Source organism: Vicugna pacos, chromosome 9 (genome assembly GCF_048564905.1).
Source record: "Vicugna pacos chromosome 9, VicPac4, whole genome shotgun sequence".
Lineage (NCBI taxonomy): Eukaryota > Metazoa > Chordata > Mammalia > Artiodactyla > Camelidae > Vicugna > Vicugna pacos.
This window is the reverse complement of record NC_132995.1, coordinates 14,220,183-14,238,445: the sequence shown is the minus strand read 5'-3', so window position 1 is coordinate 14,238,445 and position 18,263 is coordinate 14,220,183. Positions and strand designations below refer to the sequence as shown.

The window sequence follows — 18,263 nt, the reverse complement described above, 5'->3', positions numbered from 1 at the left end:
CTTTTTAGCAGTATCTTATTTGGATGAGTTAGAACAGCAAACAGTATAAGCTACTTCTATTCCATTTGCCAAAAAGCTAAAGACAAATGATTGTTTAAATTCAGCTACTTCTAAGAAAGAGGAATTAAAAACAAAAGCAATTCTGAAGGGCAATGACTCATGAGTGAGAGCCACACACACAGTAAACAGAAAGCTGTAACTAAGTGCATTCACAGAGGCGGAGTGAGACGGACTGAAAGAACAGTCACTGAAGAAGTGTTTTCTGCAAAGAAATATTAGGGTTGGGGCAAATCATTAGAAAAAAGTGGGGGAGGAGGAAGAAAAGAAAACATGAGACATGACTAGTCAAGTACAAACTTAAGGCAAGAAAAAAGGAAAATGTAATTATAACAAGGTATGTGGAGAAATATATATATTTCAGCATTTATATATATAATAGATCAGTGATGTATCAGTATTGTTAGGTACATACTATCAATGAAAGCCTCTGTTTTAACTTTTTATTATATAAAAATATATAAATTATATATGCAAGTATATATATTGCTCTTCAGCAAAGTTTTAAAAATAATAAAATACATGATACATAAAACATATATATAAAGCAAAGGACTTTGTTCATAGTATATCCCCAGTAATATTGACTTGTATTACTCTACAACTGTTTGTTTGTAAATACTACTATAATAAAGAGTTAAACTTTGTCACTATTAGGCATTCAGTTGAACATGGTCATCTCTCACTACCTGAATGCTATTAAACTATAATTAGAGAGAGAGAGAAATAGATTTTAAAAAGTTCCTAACACATCAACTTTCCAGAGAGAGAACTGGTAATCAGGATTCTAAGGAGAATATATAGCTTGAAAAGAAATATTTAATGGAACATGAGATGGGGCTAAAAAGAAGGTTAAAAGTTTTCATCTCAAATTCTAAGCTCACAATTCGTGGTTACTGAAAAACAGGCTGTAACCTTTTCCTATTTATCATATACTTCTTATCTATTTCCTTGGCATTTATGACATATTTCCTCTCATAACAAGTGAACTTTTACAACCTAAACAAAGGGAATAGAAATTTAAGTCATATTTTTGGAATTCAAATCGATTTCATTATGACATAGTATGCATATTATATTACCTGTACCATCAAATAGATTTCATTATGATACAGTGTACATGTTATATTATCTGCAACATGATACAGAAGTCCATGTCTCCTCATGCATCCACATTCAAAAAATACTAAAATGCTTCTTACATTTAAGACCTTATTCTAGGTGCTCCAGGAAATGCACAGTTACGTTTCCTAGTCTCTAGCGGTGTATACTGATGCAGGGGCTATAAAATGAATATGTAAATAACTATACTACAAAATGTCTGAAATCTGAAATTTTAGAATGGGACACGAGGACTGGACATGCTTTTTAAAACTATAATACAAAAGAATTCTGAAGTAGGTTTCATCATATGGTTGTTATTAAGAGTCTACTTTGAGAGCCACTTGTTATTTTAGGGAAAACATGTATTCTTCAATTAGATGAAGAGTTTTGAATAAACTCTTAATGGGATACTTTAGAAAACACAGAGGAATCTCTTTACAATATGGGTTTTGAGAAACAGAATTTTAATTTCTAAATTTCTATAATTTCAACTATTATTTTAGTCTTAATGCAGAACCAAGGATAGAAATAAGGTTAAAAAACAAAACAAAACAAAACCTCTTTCCTAAAAACTCTATGCTACCAAAATAAAAAGTGTCCAAGGAGGGGGAAAAAAAAGACACAGGCTACGTAGTTTTGGAACTGAAAGCCCCCAGGAAGAGCCCGTGATTATCACAGTAAGCAGCTGGGGGCACTGAAGATGCCCCTGAGGCACGAGTATTATACAAGTGCCATCCGTGTGGTTTAAATGTCAAAGAACCCCTATCCTTGGCCAAGCTTCACACTTCCTCTATCGTGGGAAACCTTTTCACAGCACAGTTTTCCTGTCACTATATACTTTCTGGTCCATTTTGCTTCAGCCTCATCTTCAGTATTTACCAAAGTAAGAAAAGAAAAAAAATCAACCTGCCGTATTTTTATAAAATGGTTTACTCTGACCAACTTTCCAACACAAACATAGAACAATGATAGGCAGACCACTGCCAAATTTGAAGAGTAAATACTACACAAAACTAAATTCAGAGCAGAAAAATTAATTTCACAAGAGAGCACTTTACCTTGGGAGCAAGATCTGCGTCATCATCTGCTGAATGCCATGATTCATCAATACAAGGTATGGATGAAACACTTTGGAGCAAAAATACACATCAAAAATGAGTGAGTTCATTTCTTTAAACAAACAAAAGTCTATGGTGAGGGATAAGAAAGCAGATTTGGGAGCCAGGCTGCCTGATGGTCAAGTCACAGGTCAACTACTTCTTAACCTTGGAATCATGGGTCAACTAGTCAACCTCCTTGAACTACAGTTGCCTAACTGACTAGAAGTCAGCTACAACAGCACAGCTACTCGGCAAAGCTGTTGCGGTGACTGTATGAGGTAACAAATGTGAAGCACACAACACAGTGTCTAACCCAGAGTAGGACACTCAACAAACCTTGTTTCTTTTCTCTGTGTTCCCTTAGTCAAGATATAATTTTTAAAAATCCACAAAATCCTACCTGCTTATAGAGAGATCTTCAAACCTCGGTGGAAACTTAACCTTTAAAATTTCTGTTAAAGAGAAAAGTAAAATAGATTTTGTATCAGCAATAGAAAAATACAGAATATTAAAAGTATAAGACCAATATTTTCTTAAAAAGCATTCCTTTGAGACCACAACTGGAGACTGCACACTCGGGAGAATATTGAGTATACTCCTGGTGGGTAATTAATGCATAAAAACTACTTCCCCTCCTTTACATTTATGAAAAAAAAGTTATTTATCAAAATTTTGTATCTTAAAGTAAACTGCTGCTTACAAGGACCAAAATCCCAACCGAAGTTTATGAGACTCACAAAAAAATGATAATCACTAGTAGAATCAGTATCAGAAACTGACAATGTCAAGCTCACACAGCGCGGTGTTTCTGGATGATACCCATGGAACAAACCCACCCTGCCATTCGGCTTTGTCAGCCTCGTGTTATCTGGGCACAGTCATCCCTATTCACTCACATATGGTCTAGGGCTGTTTTCACACTGCAATGTCACACATGAGGAGATGTGACTGACACTACATGGCCTAAAATATTGACTCTCTGGCCCTTTATAGAAAAAGCTTGTGCATCCCTGCTTTGTGTCATAACCAGGAAACCCTAAGATTCAAATCACATCTCCTTACTCGTCTCAAAACTGTTCAGTGAATCCGTGCTGCTGCCATTGCTGGCTCCCAGCTCGACAACCATGTCTTCTTCGTTGTCCTTGCTGGACAACTGCAAATTTTCTTGGGTATTTTCTGCCCCAGTATGTGAAGAAGGTAACTTCTCAGCTGCAAAAAGAGAAATGATTATTCTGCGGTCATCAGAGTAAATACATCTCCTTCCCCAGTGGTGTTTAGGAATGAGCATGTGATGTAACCCAGCCAGTGAGATGCTAGGGGAAGTCTACCGGAAGCGTCTCTGTTTTCTTCCTAGTTAACAGAAAATATGCAGAAAGAAGCAGCCCTCCTCGCCTGCGGATACTGTCATGTGAGAACATGAAGCTTGGAGCTGCTGCCAATCAGCAGACCAGGAAAGGCGACATCAAACACCAGCAGCCTCACTGCTGAAGGAGGGACAGCATCTGGGATCCTGATGACATCAGCGAACCTTCTAAACAACCCTGGTTCCTGTTGCTGTAGACACTGTTACTTAGGTCTCCTATTATTATTTGCAGCTGAAAGCATTCTGACAAATTTCCTAAGGTCTACAGCAGACCTCCTCCTTCCCATAGTACTAGAAAGGCTTTCAGAAGCGTGCCTGAGCTAGGTAGTCACCTCATTCCAAACCATTCCTACAGCATCCTTTTTGCACCAACAAAAGGAAACTCATAGATCCTGCAAAGTTCACCAGCACATCTTAGCGTTTGCACTGCTGTCCTTTCTGCCAAATGTAATCTTGAAAGATGTTCTGCCCACCAAACACTGTCCTGCCTCCTTCCCTGGCAAACTTCTACTCACTCTGCATGCTTACCTGACATCCTACCCATTTTTAAAACACTCCCTTCCTCACCATGGACTTAAAGTATCTGGCACATATTAAATAATAAAAAAATACATAAAGACAGTTACAAAGTCCTAATGGGCTCTGGGACACAATAAGCACAGAATAAAATAAAGTCAATCATAAAAATGGTGATGACAGTAACGAGCTCCTGGAGGCCAGGAACTGCGCTTTTGACCTGTTTGCATTCTGTAACGTCAGAGTGGTGCTTAGTACCTAAAACACACTTGACAGTCATCTGTCAAGTGGGTGAATTCACAGATAAGAATGTTTATTTGACAATTCTGTTTTTAAACAAATACAGACACTAACCAGGGAAACTCTATTGTGTTATGGGCACCTTGAAGACCAAAACTCTGTCTATTCCATCTCTGTATTTCCTACAACAGAAGTTCTCTGCTTGATCGAGGTCTACCAAGTTTAAGGTGCCCTCATACAGTTCAGACTGAACAGCACGCTAGGGGTCACATCTAGGCAACACAGTCGTTTTTTGTTTTTTGTTTTTTATTTCCTTATGTGAAGCCCTTCTCTGCTTTTATTGCAATTTGTTGAGTCCTGAGTTGTGCTATTTGAGTATTTATTATGACAACCCTTTAACTAATGGCAACAAAGAATCTTGTCCTAACAAAACTATAGTCTCAAGACAAGTATCCCCCCAAAAAAGAAGAAAACATCTCACTCTCTTGAAGTCAACATATCGCATTCTGTCTGCACTTATGAGGAATGAAACTGGTAACCGAGTGGGACCTTGTTGGCGTAAGGATGCAGAAAGTAATCAGTGATTCTCAACAAGGCTCTGCTTTCCTGACTTCTGCGCTAACACTCGGTATCTTCAAAAAACAATCTCTTATTAGTATGCTGCACACTGGCCCACTTGTGCAGTTCTAAATGTTGGCCATTTGTTTATAGCACCAGGAAGGCACTGCCGAGTTCCGTTTTAAAGACAGTAACTTTTTTAGTGAGATTAATCACTATGCAATAACTAGCATTCATTTACCCAATGTAATCCATTCGCTATAAAAACTAAAGATCCAGTTCTATAACAAGGCCACTTTGTTACAATGTTAGGGAAAATGTACAACAAAGTTAAAAAACATTTTTCTTATTTACACAAAGATATAATATGGGATTTCAGGGGCTATGATTAAATAAATGAATTTCTTTTCAGACAGTATTGTCTCAGATTTTAAATTACCTACAATTAACTTCTTAAATAATTCTGAATACTAGACCATTAAGAAAAACTTACTTAAAAAATTAAAACATACATGAAATTTACACACTGGCATTATTCACTGCTCTTTCATTATCAAAAGTTCCTCAATCTTTCTTCCTTATCTATGGTAGGACCAACAAGAGTAACTTATTACCAGAACTCTGTCCCAGATCACTGTTTTGAGAGGGAGTTTTTGGTATCTTTCCTTCTCTGTAGTCGACAATCAGCTGGTAAATGCTATATATAAAATAATGTGATAAATAAATATTACTATTTGAATGTTAATATGAAAAATAATTACCAAATATATAAAATTCTTAGATTATTTCAGATAATATCAGAGATATCAAAACTTCAATTGTCCCATATACTTCAAATTTGTACAATCTACAAACACTTAAATTTAGCATGTATAATTAAAGAAGAAAAAAAAAGTAAAGTGAAGTAGTCAGGAACTGAGGGCAGTACAGCTCAGTAAGTTATCTAGAGTGAGCCAGACATACGGAAAGTGTCTCAAACTCAGAAGCCCCAGCTCTATAACCAACTGTTAATTGTCCCTGCGAAAGTTGCTTCTCTTCAGCTCAAAGACTTCCTTTATAGAAATGGGATCTTACTGTCTTCTTAGGCAGTTAGTTACTAATACTCATAACAGTATTATGAAGATTGAATGAGATAATGTATCCCCCAGATGCTCAGAGAAAGTGTGGAAGAATGGAATAATTTGTTTTTGAACTTTAATGCTGGAACTATTTGAGAATCCCAAATAAAACCCAATGTGTGTATTTTTCACAAGTGTAATATTTAAATGTGGCAGTTTTCAGGACAATGTTACAAATTATGGTGATTAGCTGTTCTTCGTGGTTTATAATTCAGGGCACCTCAGCTACTATATAATTTGTAGCTAAATTTATTCATAAACATTTGACCTCATACAAGCTTATGTATGAGAACTAAACAAGCCGTCACGCTGAAGTTTACGTGTCGATCACCACGGAGACCACGGAAACTGGATCAGCACAGGCATCCCGGGAGCAGAGGTCAGTCATGACCCGACTGCAGGACCAGTTTCTTTTTCCTTTTCTTCTTTTAAAATTTTATTAAGGGTCTTTAGAGAGCAACGTCCAGACCCCAGACTCAGCTGCCAAGGAGATCCTGTTAAAACCAGTTTTAGTACCAACACTGCAGCAACAGAATCAAGGGAAACAAGAGAATGATTAGAGCGCCCTCACCCTGCCCTAATGCCTTGTGGGAGAGGACTGTCACTGCGATCTCAGGGAATCCCTGAGGCTCTTGGAAAATTCAAAATGAAGATTATAGAATAAAGTCCCCAAAGGAAAATACAGGATTTTCTGCTCAACTAAACATTTCAAGACCCAAATAATTAGAAAAATCAGATATGTGATATTGTTTGTACCCCCATGCACACGGGTTACACTGGAATGAAATGGAGAACAATAGGATCCCTAAGGATAAAGGTCTTACAAAGCCTGAGATAAAGAACCCTGTGCCCACTGCTCCATCTCACTAGCCTGGCCTTTTGCTGGTTTCCAGCTCATGATGTGGAGGGTCTCACTGCCATCCCCAAAGTGCCTGCTCCCAACTAGGAACTATCACCTGTCACATAACAAGTTACAGTTAGGTCACTTCCTACCTCAGTTAAGAGATACTTGGCCTTTTAATGTAAACACTTACTGTTCAAACCCATTAGAATAAGCATATTGCTCAGCAGACCATCCACGTGAATCTTGAGAATAGGGACTAACACTTTTCTGAAGAAGTAACTTGACTATGTCCGGTGAGTCATGAAATACAGCAAGTATGAGCGCTGATCTAAAATACAAAAGAGGTAACTTCACCCTTAGGAACTTAGTTAGCTTAACTTAAACAGTTAATTTGATTTATTTTACCAAGTTAATATCCTGCCCACCCCTGGAGAACTGACCATTTACATGCTCAAGTGCTCATCTTTGCAAATTACCTCCAAGGCCAAAATGGAGGGACAAAAAGAAGCCTCCTGTCCTACGTGGGTAGCACACAGCAGAAGGTCCTAATTTAAAGTCCTCTGATGGACAGGAAAGGATGCTGAGGTCACTTGTCTGAAGTAGGGAAAGATTTAAACAAAGGATTCCCCATTTCTTCCCTAGTCTGAAATTTAATACTTTAAAATCAGCTAGAGGTCAGGTGAGGAGAAGCTGTTTGCAGGCTGAAAACAGTAATATGAATAAAAATGGCAGTAAAAATAGTCACGGCTGCAGTTAACCACGCTGAGAAGCGTGTGCCCGGCACTGACCTGAATAGTCTACGTATGGTCTTTCTTAGGCACGGCCACCCTTGAAGGATGTACTATGACCCTCCTTTAAGTGTCAGGATACACATTTGTTGCTAAGTCACGTCCCCCAGGTAACACCCCTGACCAGCAGGAGAGCTGGGAATTCAACCCCGTCTGACTCTAAAGCCCAGCTCTTTCCTCTTTATCACCCACCAATGACTTGTCTCCTTTAAAGGGAATGTTTATTCAATAATTACAGCTATTTTTCTTCCTTCTACCATTATCAATTAAAAATAAAAACATTAAAGTGTACTAGAAATGAAAAAGGATAAAAACTGATGAGTCCACAGTATCTGGTAATAGTTATTCACTGAGTGATACTCACTTAGTGAGAACCTAATCACATCAGTGGCCTTCAAAGAAAGTAATTTAAAGCAGAGTCATCCAAAAGGTGAAACAAAATCCTCTTTCTTTAATATGCATGTTTTAGGACAAAAATATATACCAAGAAGAGGTTAAAAAAAGTATAAAAGAATGAAGAAATTCAACACTGTCTCATAAGGTAAATTAAAATTAAAGTCCATACTAATAAAACTAAAATGAAATCCCTGGACTGTTGTACGATCACAAGGCCAAGAAAATCAGGTTGCAAATGACATCAGTCACTATTACAAAGGAAGATGAATCCTGCTGCATACTGTTCTTTGTGACACCCAGGCACAATAATTGTTCTTCCACCTAACTGATGATGTGTTGATTCTAAGTTAATCCTCTTCTTATGAAGTTAATCTTTCGGATTGGCTGTTATTACCCTAGAACAACATTAAGGTTTGAAAATCAGAGAGTGAGAGAACAAACTACTGTACCTTTGCACGTTGTCGACTGCATGTACGTTTGCCCCGTTCTCTATCAAAAATTTGACCATTTCCTTTTTGTTCTCCTTGACAGCGAGTAAAAATGGTGTCAAATTACTCTGTAAAACAGAAAAACAGTTGATAATGTACAAAAGTACATATAAATTTCAAAACTGAATTTAAAAACTTAAGTCTCTGCACTTAAGCATGAACTATAAAGTAAATCACAAGCAGCCCCTTCCTCTTTGCCCCTCTGTGCTCCTTCCCTTTAACAGGCTCCTCCGTGACCTCTTCGAAAGTTTCCCTGTGAAGTCATTCTCTGCAACTCACTTCAGGCATTTGCTGGTTCCAAGAACTTTGCTTCTATCGCAGTGTCTATCAGGCATTCTGTAGTTACCTTACTGCTCAACGACTACTTCTGACACGCTAAACACGGCTCCAGAGAGTACCATTTAGCTACTGACTCAAACATTTTTAAGGAGCCACGCTGAGGAGAAAGATACCATACTGTCTGCAACATGCATAACCTATCCAATTACAGCTATGACTAATCTCATAAAGCTTGCAGGCATTCCAATGGGAATATGATTATTTGAATGTAAAGAAACAGGTTTCCTTAAACCAACTTATAAATTCTAATTTGAAAAATTCCATCCCACTCTTAAGGGATTATTATAAAATATGAAATAGACTATAAATTAATATAGAGTGTCTTTAAAATCTTGAAATATTTATCAAAATATATTATACAACAGGAATTGTAAATTCAAATGCTTACAGAAGCAATGTAGGTGACCTGAGTAAGTGCAGGTCCCAGGTGAGGACAGCAAACCAGAGAACACATGTCCCACTGAGAAGGGGCCACCCCGGCAGGGCAGTCTGCTGGGAGCCTGGGCTCAAGGGGGACCAGATTTGATTCTTCAGGAGAAGACCTGAGATGCAGATTCCTGCACGAGTCTCCTAAATTATAAATGTTGACTCAATGTGTGGGGACAAACTGAACATATCCTGGGCCATGTTTAGTCTATAGCCCACTTGTGTTTTTATGTTTGCTGTGTTTCCAAACAGTTCGGTATAAATCAAGTATTTGTATGTAAAACCTTGCCTTTCTTTAGTATCATATGTCTTACACACAAAAACACTGGGCCCAACATGTAATAAAAATTGTGATTAAGACTCATAATACCCACTGTAAGAATTTTCCCAATGCCTACTAAAACTACAATCTATCTGTGTCAAATTCTCCCTGGTTGTTAATCAAATGTATAATTAGGATTAAGGATTAAGAGGTATAAACAATCAGGCATAAAATAAGCTACAAGGATGTATTGTACATCATGGGGAATAGAGCCAATAGTTTATAATAACTATAAGTAGAGCATAACCTTTAAAAATTTGTGAATCACTAAACTGTATACCTGTAACATATAATATAGTACATCGACAATATCTCAATTAAAAAAATAAGATATTGTAAAATAAGTACATTAAAAAAGGCTTATATTACCCCCTTCAAGAATTTTTCCAATGCCTACTAAAACTACAATCTACCTGTATCCGATTCTGCCTGATTGTTAATCAATGGATAATTAGTTCATAAGCTGGCCAAAACTAAATTATTAAAACAATTCCAATTTGTTACTAATGTCATGGGTTTTGATCTTTAAAACTGCCATCTTGCATGGTGTACTTATATATAATTGAATACGACTCATCCATAAAAAAGAATGAAATAATGCCATTTGCAGTAACATGGAAGGACCTAGAGAGTCTCATACTGAGTGAGGTCAGTCAGAAAGTGGAAGGCAAATCCCATAGGGTATCACTTGATATGTGGACTCTAAAATATGATACAAATGAACTTATTTACAAAACAGAAATTGACTCACAGACATAGAAAACAAACTGATGGCTACCAAAGGGGCAAGGGGGTGGAGGAGGAATAAATTAGAAGTTTTGGACTAGCAGATACAAACTACTATATATAAAATAGTTGAAGAACAAGGTCCTACTATATATACTACAGGGAACTATACTCAAGATCCTGTAGTAAACTATAATGGAAAAGAATATGAAATATAGAAGCATGGAAGACCCCAAGGTATACATGGAGGGCCATGTGGCCACCAGCACAAGTGAATGCCCCTGCTGGCTGTCAAACATGACCTGACCTCACTTGCCCACATTCTAGAACCTGGGATCCTGGGGTGCTCAGGGCCTGTGGCTTGCTGCCTCCCCTGCCCAGGTGCAGTCACCCAGCTCCCCCTTCTGGGTACTGTGTTCCTTCCTCCTCCCACCCATCCCCAGTAGCACCTCTGCCCCTACAGGCAGCCAGGCCTTGCCATCACTTCACTCCCTGCAAGCCTTCATCTTCTGTAGGCGCTGAGCTTACCACCCACTCCCAGGCACTTCCTAAGGAGAAGTTGTTCCTTCTGGGGTAGAAGTGTGGCCGGGAGACAGAGCTCTGCCCTTTCTGTGGGCACTACCTCTAGCCCCTGGCCTTGGCTTTGGAGTTGTTTCCATGATAACAGGGCCTGATGTATTGCATTCAGTATACATATTACTATAAGTAAAACACTTGTAGCGAGAAAAGACCCTCTATTTCAAATATCTTGTAAATAAAGTTAGTTGAGCTATACCTTGTTTACCGCCTCGATATTTGCATTATGGCGGAGCAGCTGTGTTGCAATCGACACACTCTCTTCCAAGATGGCATAATGGAGAGCAGTGTTTTGACTGCCGTCCTCAAGGTTTGGGTTGGCACCGTGTTCCAGCAGGATACCGGCACATCTCCTGTTCAGGAATTGTACAGCCTGTTGGTATCATGCCAAGAGACAGACTGTAAGTGCCAGGCATTCCAAGTTAACATTCCCCAAGTTCCATCAGTTTGTTATGTTTAAAAGAGATAAGTTAATTTTTATCCTAAGGAATTAAATCGAATCCATCTCACGTGGACACGGTTGGCAGCTACGTACCCTGATGAGAGCTGTCGTCCTTTCCTTGTCACGAGCATTCAGATCACAATGGAACTGGATAAGGAGAACCACCACTCCTGGACAGCCGCTGATGCAGGCTAAGTGTAGCGGAGTCCTGCAAACATGAGAGGACTTCTTAGGAAATCAGAGCATACTAGTTCAAAGATACAATTATTCATGTAATTGTAAACATTCAACAGTATGTTATCCCTACCCCTTTAAAACTAACATTGAGTCTTCTTATCTTAGTTCTTTCTATGGGGAAAGAACAATATTTATTAGCTCTTATTACTCACCACTTTAATGGAAGAACAACCTGTTTGAATAGAAAGGGCATGCCGTTGAGATTGAGCTCAACTTGGGTCTGACTTCTACTTTAACACGGTGCCTTAGTAGCTCTCACTTAGCCTGTCTGTGCCTCAGTGTCCTCATCAACAAGACGGGCATGAAGTAGTAGTTATGTCACAGGACGCAGCTGTGAAGCTTAAATGAAAAGCTATGCAGAGTGTCTGGCAGTTCCTTGCACAACATAACAGCTCAATCAGTGTTAGGTAATATAATTGTTACCGTTACTGTTTCACAAAGACAACATTTCAATTAAGTAAAATGATAGTATATCTACTTTGCTGCTGCAAGGATGAGAGACAGCCCTGTACTTCAATGATTCTAACATGTTCATTTTCTCACACTTCAACATCTCTGATGTGGGAAGGCAATTTAAAATTCCTGTCTTACAACCATAGTTGGCAGCTCCTCCCAGGTCCGCCCCCCCTCCCGTCCCGCCACTGTTACCTGCCGTTCTTGTCTCTGCTGTCTACGGCATTTTTCTTACGTGACAGCAACTTCCGCAATGGTTCATCATAGCCTACATATGCAGCTCTGTGGAGCTTTGGCAGCTCACTCTTATCGATGATGTTCAAAGGCTCAGGACTCTCCGGATTCCTGACGCCCACCCAGCTCATGAACTTAATCACCTTCTTCATGATCCGGCCTTTCCCCTTCCAACACCACCCCCTTCCCGCTTGACCCCTTGCCACGTCCCAATCTCAGCGCTAGCGCCACAGAAAAGCCACAGAGATCTCGCTGCCACACCTTGGCTGCGAAGCTCAGAGGCTTGGAATGTTTCGTCCGGAACCCTCGTAGCCTAGCAACAGAACTGACCCTCAACTGTCCCTCAACTGCCCCTCCAGAGCCAGCGTCCCTGCACGTGCGCACGGAGGCCCGGAGGCCCAGTGTGCCCCATGTGCACGTGGGAGCCTAAGTCATTTCAAATCTCTGCAATGGCTTGTGGGCCGTTTTAGATTCCTTTCAAATGTCAGTGCTAGGAGGCTGAGCATTTCGGGACATTTCCAGAAGTGAGGCTTGCCCCTGAGAAAGTCGTGTTTGTATGTGACTGTGGTTAGAGTAGGGTGGAACTACAGGATGCTGAAGGCCTCGTTCCCCAGGGAGCTCCCCACCAAAAACCTCTACATCTCCTTATCTCTCAGTGTATTCCTTTCTGCATCCCTCTGGGCCCCAGCCAGTCTCCAGGGACTTTAGCAGATGCAAAGAGCAGAAAGCTGTTTTCATGGTTTCAGAGATTGTGGCAATATGCATCATTAAGTACAAACTTGAGAAACCAATACACGCTCTCCAGATGAAATGAAAATGTGTTTCTGCATGTCTGCTGACCCTGCTCTGTGGCTCAGCCTTATGTTACACGCTTTCTTCACTTTTATTTTACTTTTTGCTTTTATTTCCACCAATTAATTCTTTAATCAAGGCAAGATGTATTTAGGAGCATGGTACAACATTTGAGAACTTTTTTACCATGTGACTACAAAAGCACCACGTCAGTGACTCAGCGAGGCCACGCTGCAGGCTGACCGCCTGCAGGAGGCGGGGAAGGCAGGGCAGGCCTCCTCTTCCTGCCTAGCTCCATCCTTCCTCCCTCAGCTGGCTAATTATGGCTTCTGGCCCTGCCGGGGTCCAAACTGCAGGGGTGCCCCTGCCCCCCCTAAGTGGCCGACACTCCTGGGAACTGGTCTTGAGTGGACAGGACCTGGCAAGTGTTGTAAAGCTGACTCTCTCAGGGGCATTTCTGTGCCCACTCCTACAGCGGCAGGAAGGAGGGGATCAATCAATTATCATGAGCAATTATTAACGACCCCATGTCATTTTAAATTTCATAATCCGAGTACATAATGAGACCTTTGGAGGTAATCCAGTACAGCACCCTCTGAAAAGAGTGTTTTTTCCAAATAGACTAGTGTGAGGAAATTCACACTTTCCTGAGGAGTCCTGTGATCTCACAGGACATTCACAGACACAGACAAAAACACCCGTGACACATGGGCTCGGTGAGATGATGCAGGCTTGGGGAGATGTTGTGGCCTTTGGGAGATGTGGGCTTGGATAGATGATGCGGGCTTGGGACATGATGTCGGTTTGGGAAGATGATGTGGGCTTGGGGAGATGATGTGGGCTTGGGGAGATGTGGGCTTCGGGACATGCTGCGGGCTCGGCGAGATGATGTGGGCTCAGGTAGATGATGTGTGCATGGGGACATGATGTGGCCTCGGGGACATAATGTGGGCTTGGAGAGATTTGGGATGGGGAGATTATGCTGATTGGGGAGATAATACGGGCTTGGGGAAATGATGCAGGCTTGGGGAGATGTGGGCTCAGGGAGATGAATCAGGCTCAGGCACATAATGTGGGCTTAGGAAGATGTGGGCTCCAGGAGATAAAGTGGGCTCGGGGAGTTGTGGGTTTGAAGAGATGTCTCGGGCCAGGGGAGATGACGCGGTCTCAGGGAGATGACGTGGCCTCGCGGGCATGATGTGGGCTCGGGGATGTGATGTGAGCTTGGGGAGCCGTGGGCTTTTGGAGATGATGTGGGCTTGGTGAGATGTGGGCTCAGAAAGATGATGCCGGCTCGGGAAGATGATGGTGACTTGGGGAGATGACATGGACTTGGGGAGATGTGGCTTTGGAGAGATGATGTGGGATTGGGGAGATGAATAAATTTTTAAACTCTCTTCTTTTTATATTTAGCTCTTCATACCGAAGAGCCACAGGACCTAAACTGTAAAAAACCTTTAGCTAACTTATCTCAAACAGCAGCTTGTGCTTCTTTCCCATCAAGGTAAATCACTGTGCATCTCCTGAGGGCTGACGGTATGACAGCTGTGTTTAGGTACTGGGGATGGAAGATGAAAAGGAATGGTTATTGTCCTTGAGGAAATTTTATTTGTTCTCTGGACTGAGAAACCTAAGTAGACGGTTCCAATGCAATGTATTAAAGTACAAGGAGGTATCAAGAAGGTACAGCTTCAAGGACTTGTAACCTACACAGTTGGCAAGTGGCTGTGCTGGAAAGATTTGTTTTCCAGGTTTTATCAGAAATATTTTCACACCATTTCAGTATTAAAAATCTGTCATCCCTGCCAACATCATCCACAAAATGAAAATGTGTGAACTACCAGAAAAGGGGATTTGAAAACAAATTCAAGGGGAAAAAAATAACACAGTGTTTCTTTTATCACCGTCCTCAGAGCCCTCTCCCTCCTCAGTGTAAAAGGTCTGTACACATTCTGTTGAATGGGGAATGATGCGGACTGAGGTAAAGAAAAGCCTTCAAATTTCTGTTGTAGACTCAAGATCTAATTTGTCCAAGCTTCAAGTCTGCCTTAGCACAGAGCCTTTAAGGGGAAAATGTAAAGTGTTAAAGCTTTGACTACCCTTAGAAGAAACAGTGTAGCAAATAGGGAACTTGAGAGGACCAAAACGACAGTTCATCTAGTCAACAGGATAGTTCCTGTTTTCTGGGGCTGTAAAGGTAAAAGGAGACGGGTCAAAGCCTCTAAAAGCAGACAGAAATTCTCAGTTTCTCAATGCTTAGGGAAACAAAAACTTGCTTCAAGCACACTGTCAAGTTTTTCTTTCAGTATTCGTCAAATTTTGAAAACATACAGGGTGTGAGCCTGGAGATTTGGCTCTGAAGCACAGAACTAGAGCCACAACAGTATTTCATTCTGAAGAAAACGAGGACTCTCCGGGCTGTAACCAGATGTCTGGGAGAGCCATACCCTTGAAACAAAGATGAGCCAGAGACAGACTGTGTAACTTAAATCCAAACTCAGCTTCGACCCATCCTCCATAGTAACACAGCCTTCTTAGAAGGAAGGACACCAGTCACTGGACTGGGGACCTCCCTCTATTTCAGTATGACCTCAGTAATTACTGACACCTGCAAAATCCTATTTCCAAGTGCGGTCACATACTGAGATTCCAGGTAGACATGAATTTGGAGGAAAACTCTTCACCCCATTCCAGTTGGTATGCCCCAAAGAAAGGGATTCTGCTTCTATACTAGAATAAAGAAAATTCTGAAAGTCATCATCAAACTACTGGCAAGACCATTCAGGAAGACAGACACCACTCCAAATATTTAAAACAGAATTGACTTAGTAACATTGGTTACAGTGGCATTTGGAAGGTGGAAGCAGTCAAACCGGGGATGAGGAGGTAACCCAGAGGTTAGCACAGAAGCAGCCCCTCCCACTCCCGCATGTGAGCAGAGGGAAGTGACGTTATCAGAGCCCAGGGATGCCAGCCACCCAGCAGCAGCTAAAGCAACAGTGAGCCTGCCAGGCACAAAGCCGACCCCTGACGGGACAGAGCAGCCGGCAGGGATAGATCACGGTGGGCAAGGGGAGAGAGCAGGCGGCGGGACCCTGGCTTTCCCTTCCCACTGCCCTCTAACTCCCCACCCAGCCTCCATTTGCCAGGCACAGCTGGAAGCCAACATCACCTGGGAAAATCAGCCTGAGAATGCTGACACCTCTGCCAAGCAAGAGAGAGGCTTGGAACAGATCGGTGGGCAAACTGGCCATGGCCAGCCCAGCAAACATGGAGGGAGGTTAAACGAAAAAAAACCTCCGATGCTACTAATTAGGATTTAAACTTAAAATTAAATGTTTTAAGGAGGTAGGCATAGCCTCAAGTGCGTCTACTCTGTTCAGTCTGCTCACTGACAGGAAATGTTGCTTTAATCTTAATTTTTGGAAAACGGGCAATATAATAAAACAGTTAATGGACTTAGGAAAATCCTTTAAAAAGCTCAGTAAATTTTTCAAATGTGTGCAGCCTCACGTGATACATATGATATTGACCTAAAATTCTAAATATCTGTTCTCTAATTTCACCTCTTCTCTGGGCTTGTTTTGAGCTTATATAGAAGCGTTATTCTGTCAAAGAAACCACATTAAGAAAGCAAATAACTAAAAGTCTCCTTTTTCTTTCCTCCTTCCTCCCCATTAGAAATAAGAAAAGTAACGAACATGACAGTCTACAGCCTCCTTGAAAAAAATCCCCCTACACATTCTGATTCCAACTTTCTGAGCCATTATACAGTATTGCAAAGCATTCTGATTCTATTAAAGCACAGAAAAAAATGGTTTCACCATGCACTGATTTAGTAAAAAGAATGGAAATGATACCAACATTGATATTTTGTGAATTGTCTATGAGCTGAGTACAGCTCAGTATGTCCAGGAAGAAAGAGCTGGGGGGGTGGGGTGGGGTAGGAAGAATGAAAGAAGGGAAAAAAGGGCTTTGAAAAAAGTGTATCGACTTCAAAGCTGTTAAAAACCATTCCATTTCGAGCAGATGCCAACCCGCACTTCCTGCCCAGTCTCTGTATTTTCATTGTTAATGATACAGAAATAAATGAAGACCAGACAATCTCAATAAGGATATAAATGCCATGAGGACAAAGCATGTTCACCGATTCTCCAGCATACAGAGTAATGCTCAGAGCATATGCTAGATAAAAATGACAGATCAGATGAATAAACGGCAGCTTCCCTGAACACAACAGCCAGAATGCACCGCTTTTTCCTCTGCAATCCCACAAAATCTAGCCTCTGTCACTGGTGTGGACCCCATCACTCTGCCTGGTACATAGTTCCCTGTGCCCTGTATTGTCCTCCCCTGCCCCCATCGAGTACTTCAATACAGAGAATGGCTAATTTTTTTTTTCCATGGTAATAGCTCATGCTGTCCTCGAAACAAGTCTCCGGTTGTTTCATGCATGTCCATCTCATCTCTAAACGGGATTGGCCTCATTTCTGTCCTCCCCTAATTTATAGTGTGGCCTCAGGTGGGTCAGAGCTGCTTTGAACCGGAGCCTGCTGTCTGGAAAAGGAGATGGTTGGATCACATGATCCAAAGCCCCTTCTAACTCCAACAGGCTATGATTATCTTAGGGCCTGAAGGTAAAAGACTAAGAAGGCCAACAGGGTCCAGGTTTCCAAATGACTTCCAGTTTGGTGCATTCCATTAATTTGTAAAGTCAGTTGTTATGCTCTGCCGGTAACGCTGATTTACATTCAGAGCAGTGGGGACGTTTCCATGTAAAACACAAGAAGTCCAGCAAGGCAATGAAGCGTCCATCCTTTGACGACAATCTGATCTGAAAAACAGGACAACAAAACCAAAGAACTGCTAGGGGTAAAATGTGTTGATCTTTCGTGTCTCAGGGCAGAGACACTACTGAGGAGCTCCCCACCACACATAAATAAAATCCTTTAATGCAGAGGTAGTTTGTTACAGTCTCCAAAATGATGCAGCCCCAACAGCAAAGGAAAATGCATTAGTATCAGATGTAGAATTTCCAAGACTTCTGTGTTTAAGTTTTTCTTTAAACAGCTGCCTAATATTAATTTATTCTGTCTTCAGTGGGTGTTTGCTGACTCCCTGCTGTCCAGCTCTGGACTCTGCGC

The 18,263-nt window shown here is 41.1% G+C and overlaps 1 protein-coding gene across 1 annotated transcript in view; it reads right to left on the bottom strand.

Annotated features, from left to right (window-relative positions):
- Window positions 1-12,698, bottom strand: part of LOC107035227 (coiled-coil domain-containing protein 144A-like) — a 52,025-nt gene extending 39,327 nt beyond the window's left edge. The window contains exons 1-9 of the mRNA XM_072966412.1: window positions 12,289-12,698; window positions 11,497-11,611; window positions 11,161-11,334; window positions 8,534-8,640; window positions 7,091-7,228; window positions 5,553-5,635; window positions 3,324-3,470; window positions 2,662-2,713; window positions 2,220-2,289 (exon numbers count right to left, since the gene is read on the bottom strand). Of these exons, the coding sequence (XP_072822513.1) occupies window positions 2,220-2,289; window positions 2,662-2,713; window positions 3,324-3,470; window positions 5,553-5,635; window positions 7,091-7,228; window positions 8,534-8,640; window positions 11,161-11,334; window positions 11,497-11,611; window positions 12,289-12,479 (1,077 nt within the window). The 5' untranslated portion in view covers window positions 12,480-12,698. The remainder of the gene's footprint in view (window positions 1-2,219; window positions 2,290-2,661; window positions 2,714-3,323; window positions 3,471-5,552; window positions 5,636-7,090; window positions 7,229-8,533; window positions 8,641-11,160; window positions 11,335-11,496; window positions 11,612-12,288) is intronic.
- Window positions 12,699-18,263: the final 5,565 nt, after the last annotated feature.